At 47.8% G+C, this 10,665-nt stretch overlaps 1 protein-coding gene across 1 annotated transcript; it reads left to right on the top strand.

The window, feature by feature from the left end:
* Window positions 1–6,946: 6,946 nt before the first annotated feature.
* LOC103626652 (CRIB domain-containing protein RIC10) lies at window positions 6,947–9,004 on the top strand. Its single transcript, XM_008647052.2, has 5 exons — window positions 6,947–7,196; window positions 7,442–7,532; window positions 7,757–7,851; window positions 7,970–8,057; window positions 8,447–9,004. The coding sequence occupies exons 2-5, from the start codon at window positions 7,475–7,477 to the stop codon at window positions 8,683–8,685; spliced, it is 480 nt and encodes a 159-aa protein (XP_008645274.1). The 5' UTR covers window positions 6,947–7,196; window positions 7,442–7,474; the 3' UTR covers window positions 8,686–9,004.
* Window positions 9,005–10,665: the final 1,661 nt, after the last annotated feature.

The following is a 10,665-nucleotide window of genomic DNA, read 5'->3' as shown; positions in this document are numbered from 1 at the left end:
TGTCAACGCGAGGCACAGGCCTAGGGAGGTCACCGTTCTCCGGCATACCAAGATGGTTGCCTTCATCGGGACCCCCTAGATCGACGTGGAAACATTCACGACTTGGGCCGCAGTCCTCGTCGCCAAGGCTGCGGCTACCGTCGGAACAGTCGGAAAGGCAGTAGTCGCACGCGGTCATAAAGTCCCGCATGGCACTGGGGTTACAAAGTCCGGAGAAATCCCAACCAAAGTCGGGCTCGTCATCTTCCTTGGACCCCGAGGGCCCGTAGGTCGAGACGACCGTCAGCCGGTCCCAGGGTGACCGCATACGATACCCCAGAGGGTTTGGACTCGCCTCTATGAGAGCGTCCACCAAAGCGAAGTCGCTCGGTGGGTCGAGGCTGAATCCAAAAGGCGTGAGATGGGAATCGGTCGGTACCTCTTGGTCGACGGACGGTGACGAAGTCACATCAGGGGTAGACCGCACCGCCGTCTCAGGTACGAGGGTGACGCCCAGCAAATCCTTTGTGAGCGTGCTGGCGTCGTCCGTGTGCTTGGGGTTGGCGTGTTGCGGGGAGACGGCGCTCGTCTTCGTCTCAGACGCGAGGTCGATGCCCGACGTGCCCCCCGTTGGGGTGCCGGCGCCGTCGACTCGCTCGACAGCCGACGAGGTGCCGCCTCCTGCTTGGGTTTGGTTGCCCCGCCTCCTCCTCCGTCGGCGGGGGAGGGGACGGGGCGAGCTCGAATGTTGTTCTTCCACCACGTGGGGAAGACGTCGTCGATTCCGCCGTCGGCGGGCGGGTTGTCGGCCGCCATTGTCGCTGTCGCGCGGCGGGGGAAGGAGTATCATGTCGTAGCTGCCGTCGAGGGACATGAACTCAAGACTCCCGAAACGGAGCACCATCCCGAGCTGGAAAGGTTGCTGGAGACTGCCCATCTGGAGCTTGACGGGAAGCTATTCGTCAACACGCAGCAGGCCCCTACCTGGCGCGCCAACTGTCGGCGTTTCGAACCCGGGGGGTCCCTGGGCCGACGAGTAAATTGTCACCGCGTGCCCCAGCCCAGATGGGTCGGCGCGATACGGACCGCGAAGGGGGGAAGAGGAGTCGGAGGGAGACAGGCGTGAGAGGTGAAACCCGCGGCCTTCGTGTTTGTCCCGCGCCCAGGTCGGGTGCGCTTGCAGTAGGGGGTGACAAGCGTCCACGCGGGAGGGAGCGAGCGGCCCTGCGCGAGCGCCGTCCCGTCCTTCTCCGCGCGGCCAACCCTCTGTAAGAGGGCCCTGGACCTTCCTTTTATAGGCGTAAGGAAAGGATCCAGGTGTACAATGGGGGGGTGTAGCAGTGTGCTAACGTGTCTAGCGGAGGAGAGCTAGTGCCCTAAGTACATGCCATCGTGGCAGCCGGAGAGGTTTTGGCACCCGGTTCGTGTGGTGTCGTGGCCGTCGGAGGAGCACTGGAGCCTGGCGGAAGGACAGCTGTCGGGGCTGTCGAGTCCTTGCTGACGTCTTCTTGCTTTCGTAAGGGGGCTGAGAGCCGCCGTCGTCATAGAGCGTGCGGGGCGCCATCATTACTTGTTTAGCGGAGCGAGCCAGATGGGACGCCGGTCTTGTTCCCCGTAGCCTGAGCCAGCTTGGGGTAGGGTAATGATGGCGACTCCCATGACGTGGTCGGTCCGAGCCCTGGGTTGGGCGAGGTGGAGGATCCTCCGAGGTCGAGGTCGAGTCTGTCTTCCAAGGCCGAGGTCCAGTCCGAGCCCCTGGGTCGGGCGAGGCAGAGACCGTCGGCTGAGGCCAGGGCTGAGTCCGAGCCCTGGGGTCGGGCGAAGCGGAGTTCGTCGTCTTCCGGGGCTGAGCCTAAGTCCGAGCCCTGGGGTCGGGCGAAGCGGAGTTCGTCGTCTTCCAGGGCTGAGCCCGAGTCTGAGCCCTGGGGTCGGGCGAAGCGGAGTTCGTCGTCTTCCGGGGCTGAGCCCGAGTCCGAGCCCTGGGGTCGGGCGAAGCGGAGTTCGTCGTCTTCCGGGGCTGAGCCCGATTCTGAGCCCTAGGTTCGGGCGAAGCGAAGTTCGTTGTCTTCCGGGGCTGAGCCCGAGTCCGAGCCCTGGGGTCGGGCGAAGCGGAGTTCGTCGTCTTCCGGGGCTGAGCCCGAGTCCGAGCCCTGGGGTCGGGCGAAGCGGAGTTTCCTATGGCGCCTGAGGCCGGACTTGGCTGCTGTCAGCTTCACTCTGTCGAGTGGCACAACAGTCAGAGCGGTGTAGGCGGCGCTGTCCTCTTGTCAGGCCGGTCAGTGGAGCGACGAAGTGAGTACGGTCACTTCGGCTTTGTCAACTGGAGGGCGCGCGTCAGGATAAAGGTGTCAGGCCACCTTTGCATTAAATGCCCCTGTGATTTGGTCGGTTGGCGTGGCGATTTGGCCAAGGTTGCTTCTTGGTGAAGACTGGGCCTCAGGTGAGCCGAAGGTGTGTCCGTTGCTGGAGGGGGTCCTCGGGCGAGACGTAGATCCTCCGTGGTCGGCTGCCCTTGCCCGAGGCTGGGCTCAGGCGAGGCGTGATCACGTCCCTCGAATGGACCGATCCTTGACTTAGTCGCACCCATCAGGCCTTTGCAGCTTTGTGCTGATGGGGGTTACCAGCTGAGATTTAGGAGTCTTGAGGGTACCCCTAGTTATGGTCCCCGACACCTACATACTCTGGAATGTAAGGCGAATGGTACGAAGCAGTGTGCATAACTTGATTCGGCTGGCTCTGTTGGGCTGCAGCTTCTGCTATCTCCTTTTGTTTCTGGATGGTAACATGGCACATCCTGGTGGTATGGCCCTTGTCCTCACCACAGAATAGGCAATAGATCTTCCTGGGCTGATCCCCAAATCTTCCTCCAAAGCCCCTGGCACCTCTGCCCCTTGGAGCTTGAGGCCGAGGATAGCTCTGCTGCTGCCCCAAAGCCTGAGAGGAATATTGCGGCCTCTGCTGCTGACTTCCCCTGTCATCATTCTGAGTGTTATGAATCGATCTGACATGTTTAGGATGAATTCTCCCTCCGAAGCCCCTGGCTATTTCGGAGAACCTGTAAGCTTCCTCCCTTCTCTGTCGGAAGTCATTGTCAGCGCGGATGTATTCGTCCATCTTCTGAAGCAGTTTCTCCAGAGTCTGAGGGGGCTTCCTGGCAAAGTACTGAGCTGAAGGTCCTGGCCTAAGCCCCTTAATCATGGCCTCAATGACAATTTCATTGGGCACTGTTGGCGCTTGTGCCCTCAGGCGTAAGAACCTTCGAACATACGCCTGAAGATATTCTTCGTGGTCTTGGGTGCACTGGAATAAGGCTTGAGCGGTGACCGGCTTCGTTTGAAACCCTTGGAAACTGGTGATCAGCATATCCTTCAGCTTCTGCCATGATATGATTGTTCCTGGCCGAAGGGAGGAGTACCAGGTTTGTGCAACATTCTTGACGGCCATGACGAAAGACTTCGTCATGACTGCAGTATTGCCACCATAGGAAGATATCGTTGCTTCGTAGCTCATCAGAAACTGCTTCGGATCTGAGTGTCCGTCGTACATGGGGAGTTGAGGCGGCTTGTAAAACGGAGGCCAAGGTGTAGCCTGCAGTTCTGGTGATAGAGGAGAAGCATCGTCAAAAGCAAAATTTCCATGATGGAAATCCTCATACCAGTCATCCTCGTTGACGAAGCCCTCTTGGTGGAGCTCTCTGTACTGGGGCCTCCGTTCTGTTCATCTTGCGTAAGATGACGAACCTCTTCAGAGGCTTCGTCTATCTGCCTTTGTAGGTTAGCTAGCCGGGCCATCTTTTCTTTCTTCTTTTGCACTTGTTGATGCAGCATTTCCATGTTCCTGATTTCTTGGTCCAAATCGTCCTCTTGAGGCGTTGGACTGGTGGCCTTCCTCTTCTGGCTTCGGGCTTCCCGAAGAGAGAGAGTCTCCTGGTTCGTGTCCAGCGGCTGCAGAGCCACAGCCCCTGTTGCTGAAGCTTTCTTTGGCGGCATGACGAAGGTCGATGCTTGCCGAAGGTGTTCGAAACTCAAAAAGTGGAAGTGAGTTCACCGGAGGTGGGCGCCAATGTTGGAGACTTGTTCTCAAATGCTAAGAGTTAAGAACAAGGCAACATGAAAAATGTTAAATGCTAAAGTCCTTCGTCCTTCGAAGCATTATTTCCCTTAGGATATAATGAATTTCGGACGAAGGTTATGAAGGACATACCTTCGTAAGCACAACGAATGATGAAGAAGAATTTATATAAAGTATGAGATATAATATAAACACTTAAACATTATTATTAACTCATTTCTATTTTATCATCAGGGAAAAATAGAAATGATAATAAATTACAAGTATACCTTCGGCTTGAGAGAAGGTAAAGGTACAAGCGTGACGCAAAAGCAAATGCCAAGTCAGCGTGAACAGTACAAGAGCAATGTTCATCTATTTATAGACACGGGACGCAGCCCATGTAAAATTACACTCATGCTCTTTACATTTGTTAATAACTTTATAGCAATCCATCGAGGTCTAAATAACCTTTTAATCTTTAAGTCGGTTTCTTTTTCTGCTATCATGCCGAAGCTCTCCTGCGCATAGCTTCGGCTCTGCGCCATCCTTCATATTCTTTGTGAATCCTCACACTGTGGTTTTGATTTAAGTCCGAAGGTACCTGTTTATACATTATACTACAGAAACATCGTTAAATCATGTTTTTGAGGACCTTCGGAAGCCGAAGGCCCCCAACATGCACTTGCTTTTGGGTGAAGGGTACTGTGCTGATAACTTCCTTCAAAAAAAGTGTGCTGTTAACTAAATGGTCGTGGGTCTGTTCCTGTGCTGGCAGAATCCAACTTTTTTGTGAAAGACGAAGAAGTGTACTCCGTTCTACGGGTGATAAATGGATTTATGTTGTATTTCAACTACCCTTTTTGCTACAGTAGAGAAACTATTCTACCAATTTGGATTTCGACTCGGCCGACCTGGTCCGTGACTCTGCAACCTGAACCTGGACACGAAAGAAAATATGAATACAACACACAGGGAGAACTTGGTTTCGGTAAATGTATGTATGGGTTTTTTTTGGGCATTTGTGATTATCCCCTTGTTTGGCTTTGTAATTATAATTTTATCTCACATTTTTTTTATTTTGTGATTTTATCTCTCCATTTTGAAAACGAAGCTTTGTCATTCCTTTTCTGGCCTTGTAACTATAATTTTATCCCACTTTTAAACTGTGATTTATCCCTCTATTTTAAAAACGAAGCTTTGTCATACCCTATGTGTAGTTGACAATGTTAAATTTAATGTGAACAGACAAAAAATGCTCATACAATTTATTGTAATTTTACCCCTAGTTATATTATGTAATTGTGACTTTACCCTTGTTGGAGTTGGGGCCGTACGCAATAGAAAGAGGTTAGTTCAGACTTTCACCTATTTTTGTTCATACTTTTATTTTTTAATCACTAATTCTAATTTTCACTCATTTCTGTTCATACTTTTTTTAATCAAGTGACATCTTTTGTGTTAAGAAGGAGGGGTAAACGGTAGTTTCGTTTTTAAAACTGAGAAGTAAAATAAAAAAATTGAAAAATGAAGGGTAAAATCATAATTGCAAGGACAGCCGATGGTCTCTCTCTTTTTTTGAAAGATGTCACTTGATGATCTTGCCACGACATGCAACGGTGTTGGTGGGGAAGGTGCGAGGCATGACCGGATCTTGTCGCGCGGGCGCCCATCACCTGCCAAATCGGAGCCAACAGCCTAGATTACAGCACAGGCATGCAACCGCTCAGCAAATCCAGAAATGCACAATTCGTTTCAGGCTTAGCTAGCTGTTCTAATTTATCTGTTCATGAGTTTGCACCAGCAAACTCTTATTTGTAGAATACATATTGCTTCATATACGATATATAAGCGTAAAAAAAATCCAAGCAACTCAGAAAATGATCGGGTCACGAAGCACATGACAGATGGATGTCACCAACTATCTCTGCACCTTAGGAATGGGCTCCTGCATTTTTTTTTTTCTACATAAAAGGTTTAGAAAAGTATGCCTGAAGATGGACACCAGGTGAGTTCTGATTTGCAGGAAGATAGAGGTTGCCTTTATCTTTTCTTTTCTTTTGTGCTGTGTTTAATTGGTCTGAGGTTGACGGCATCATCTGTTACACTTTCAGCCATTTAACTAGAAATTTTAATGGGATAGGATAAGGCAAGCAGCCTCTAGGGATTGGCTGCTGATGTTGTGCCCATCAGCCTGGAAAATCTCACACATGTAAACTAAACCCAAGGGAATACATAGAACTTTTCATGATATAAAGCTTTGTTGGTCTGATGGAATGGGACTGGTCACCATTCATCAAATAGGTAGGTCAGGCATGTGTTTTCCAAAAGATAGAATCAAATCTCACAACCCTAGTGTCTACTTGATGTTGTGCTAATCTCCCAGATCTGCATGGATTTCATCTGCTCATGTTACATGTAAGCTTTATGCACATCCAGGGACATTTGGAGATGAGATTTCAGCAAAGCTCTGCTGGCCCTGGGTCTAGGCTTTGCTGCTACCAGCAATGAAACAGTAGTATGCAATGCTGGTTGGAAGTGCAAAGGACCATGAGGCACATGTGAGATTCACTAACAGATTTGAGCAAACATTGGGCCTGGAACCTTTAAGGCTTTGTGTAGTTGTGCCGTTGATGTTAGTTTCGTTTCTACGGCGAATCAGAAAAAAAAAGTGGAAAGAACTTGACGGTTGACAGTTAAAATTTCAGAAGGGACAACAGTCCAGCTTTCTTCAGAAAAAGAAGTTGTGCCCAGTCTCTCCAGAAAATTATATAGCAAAATAAGAAGTTCAACTACTAACTGAGTATATATGAATATATGATGGCGTCAATGATTTCCTATTGACATCTAAAGAAATGATCACCACATAAACGAAATCCAAGTACAGCTACAAGTATCGTCTATTTTTTTCTTTCAGAAAAGCCTGGTTGCACTTACAGAATAAAATAAAAGAACAGCAGCAACAGGAGTTGTTCCCAACTAACTTGTCACCATATTTAAGTAGGTTCTATGCTACCTTCTCGGAAGATTTAGCTCCCTCTGCTTCCTACCCCTCTAAACCGAACTGCTTCTGTTTTGCTCTTCATCTTTGGAGTGAACTTTGGTCTAACGATTCAGAAGCGAAAGCTGCTAATAGGAGCTGCACAACTGAGAGAATAATTCCAGAGGTGAGATGGAGGCGGTGCTTCGCTTTTTTTTTTCCTTCTGTTTGCGCTCCATTCTACTGCATGAGGAAATCTTTTCTTCAGTATGAACATTCAGGAGATATGTGTATCCTTGTCATTCATGCAAATTGTATCCCTGTTGTCTCCTTTTCCCTTCCCCACGTTTTAGTGTATCTTTTTGTAGCATGAAAGCCAAGACCTTTTCTTTGTGCTCCAAGAACATTTGAGCTTATTCCACATTCTTGCAGGAGCTCTTTCTCTTCCGTCAAAGGGTTCCACCGATGGCGATAAAGATGAAGGGGATCTTCAAAGGGCTGAAGATAATTTCTCAAATGTTTGGTAACAGCCCCCATCCATCCATCCTTCTATATTCTTATTTTGTTTCTGCATTTTTTGCATTACTTGGCTTAAAGTTCCTGTGAATTGGTTTCTACACCCGCATTCTACAGATTTCTATAATAAAATGCATGAAAAAAAAGTAAGTACCTATATATAAATCAGTACCAACCTAAAAGCATATGGTGAAAGCACAAGTACCTGACTAGACATCTGATCTTCTGCAGCGCATAAGGAGCAGGAGATGGAGATTGGGTACCCTACAGATGTAAAGCATGTGGCTCACATTGGTCTGGGCACCAGTGACACATCTCCAAGCTGGGTAAGAATATCACAACAATAAAATAAGCAGCATTATGCTTTATTTGTTGTCATGAGTTTACACATTGTTCACATAGTTCTTTAACTGATGGTGGTGTACCGTTTTTTTTTACTTTTAGATGGCTGAATTCAAGGGAACAGATGATTCATCAGCAGGCTCTGTGAGCACAGCTGCGCAGTCAAGGCAGACTTCTTGGGCCTCTGCAGGTGATTCTCACCTCTGCGCTGACATTGCTTTGCTTGCCCTTCAAAAATATTCATTCAAGGCAAAAAAAGAACAGACTAATTAAATGGCATAATCAGTCATAAAGATAAGTAAAATTGATGTCATATGACATTCCAGCCACGCCCTTAAACGAATCTATGCCTCATTTGCGCTTATGATTAGGCGCCTGAATCTTCTCACCCTATTTCATAATGAAATTAGTGGCACACCACTAACTACACGTCTGCTCTATACCAAGGACTGGGCCTCTTGCCTCTTGGTCGCTTGCATGTATGCAAGTTGCCCTGAGCAAAAACCACTGCAGAAATCTGTCAGACGACCCTCCGATCCCTGAGCTGAAATTTTTACTGAATTTTTTAATTCGTTGCAGACTTCGAGCAGCCGAGAAGCATGCTGCCCATCGACATCTTCCAGGACAAGAGGCCCGGGCAAGAGAACCCGGACGTGCAGAGGGGGGAGAGAAAGGCGAGGAGGAAGAAGACGAAGAAGAACAGAGCGTCGTCGCCGCCCGCTTCGTCCGCAAGGTCGTCTTCCGCGAGGTCCACAGCCTCGTTTGCGACGGCGTACGACGCCTTCAGCGAGTCCCAGAGAGGGTTCCCGGTCGCCTGAATGAATGGCGCGCGCCGGCCGGACGGAAACAAACCACCATGCGTGCGTGAACTGTAAATGCTTTCGGATTAGGGAGACAGACAGCTTGGTTTGGATTGTTTGATTCTTTGTTTCTTTTTTTTCTCGGAATCTTTGCAGTAATGTGTAGATGGAGATGGAAAGGGAGATCGAATCAAGTTAGTGCTGAGCATGCATGCGCTTGTCTTGTCTACGGTTTTTAAATCTCTTGTTAGTCGTAGGCTCGTAATAGTGCAGCTGTACAGATCAATCTCCGGCTGACCAGATCAATCTCTTGTTAGCAGCCACGCACGCACAGACAGCTTCTTGTTTCAAGATTTCTTTTTTCTTTTGTGTGAAGAACCGAAGATATACCGTTGTCACTACCACACCTACTTTGCTGAGTGTCTAAAAAACAATAGACAAAATCTCTACATCAGCAATGATTTCCTTGCCGAGTAATTCTTGTCAGACACTCGGCAAAGAAATGTCGCCGTCACGACGTCAAGTAACGGTGACGGAGACTTTGTCAAGTGTCATCTGTGTCACTCCCTATGCTTTTTTACAAGCCCTCGGCAAATAAACCTTCTATGGGCTCCTTTACCAGTTTCTTTGCCGAGTGTCTTCTGTATCGGCCCTCGGCAAAGAAGCTACTCGTTAGCCCCTTTGCTAGTTCCTTTGTCGAATACATTAGGAGGCACTCGAAAAGGCTCCATCTTTGCCGATTGCCAACTGGACTAGCTCTCGGCAACGGGAGCACTAGTGGACTCATTTGACAGTCTCATTGCCGAGTGCATTAAGAGACACTCAGCAAAGAAGCTTTACCGATTCCTAGGTGTGTCTTCTTTGCCGAGTGCTATGATCATGACACTCGGCAAAGTACTTCTTTACAGAGTGTTACACTCGACAAAATGACCAGAATAATCATTTTTTATTTATTTTTATTATTCCATCCAAACAAACAAAAGATATATCACATAACACCAAATATACATCACAGATACCACAGAATCATCACATACATCATACACACCACATATCTCACAAAGACCATAAATCTCACAAATATCATACACAAGTTCAAACACAAACATAAGTCTCCAACACTCACAAACATAAGTCTCAAGTATCTCACAAAGCATTACCAACATCAACAAGTTCAGACCAAGTCATCTCACAAAGTATTAACAACACCAATAAACATAAGATCATGTGCACAAAATATCTCAGCGAGGTGGGTGGCTGGACTCGTTCGGCGATGGGTTGGGCGATCCATGAGAGTTGTTTGATGCCGCCGATTGTCCCTGCACAGAGAAGAGATTGCATGTGTGAGACAACTTTCACGAAACAGTCTTAAATTTTTACGAGATGTTGTACATATGATATCATGACATGTCTACAAGTTTCATGATTTTTTGACTTTGTTATACAATTTTAAAACAATTGGATTGCAACTTCACGGTCATGTTTCATGAGCATGGTGCTCGAAAATTCCGGTCTGCTCCTAAAATAGGCCATAACTTGTGCTAAATATCATGAATATCATTTTTGCATTCACCGTTTTTCATTTTTCGAGAGATTTGCAGTTCAAATCTGAATTATCCGAAGAAATTCAATTAAATGAACTAAATCTAATTGTTATAGCAAGCATTTCGATAATTGTGCTAAAATTGAACATGTAGGTTTACATAATGTACAAACACATCACAAACAATTTTGGGGAAAAAGAAAAAACAAATATACTTTGCTGAGCATCAAGGAAAGACACTCGGCAAAGAAGATATTTTGCTGATTGTCAACGCCTGACACTCAGCGACGTTAACGATCGTCAATTATGGACGGCTGCTGACGGCTCTTTACCAAGGGTCGCGTTTCGCCGAGGGTTTGACACTCGACAAAGCCTTCTTTGCCAAGTGTCTTTCTACGCCAAGTGTTTCGCCCTCGATAAACAATGTCTGTGTCGAGAGTTATATTTCGCCGAGC

The sequence above is a fragment of the Zea mays genome, chromosome 5, assembly GCF_902167145.1.
Source record: "Zea mays cultivar B73 chromosome 5, Zm-B73-REFERENCE-NAM-5.0, whole genome shotgun sequence".
In the NCBI taxonomy this organism is placed as follows: domain Eukaryota; kingdom Viridiplantae; phylum Streptophyta; class Magnoliopsida; order Poales; family Poaceae; genus Zea; species Zea mays.
The sequence above is the reverse complement of the archived record's forward strand: the minus strand, read 5'-3'. Positions and strand labels throughout refer to the sequence as shown.

Coding starts and splice junctions, on each gene's coding strand:
- LOC103626652 (XM_008647052.2), top strand. CDS start 7,475: ATGGCGATAAAGATGAAGGGGATCTTCAAAGGGCTGAAGATAATTTCT. Junction 7,852..7,969: donor GTGACACATCTCCAAGCTGG/GTAAGAATATCA, acceptor TTTTACTTTTAG/ATGGCTGAATTCAAGGGAAC. Junction 8,058..8,446: donor GACTTCTTGGGCCTCTGCAG/GTGATTCTCACC, acceptor AATTCGTTGCAG/ACTTCGAGCAGCCGAGAAGC.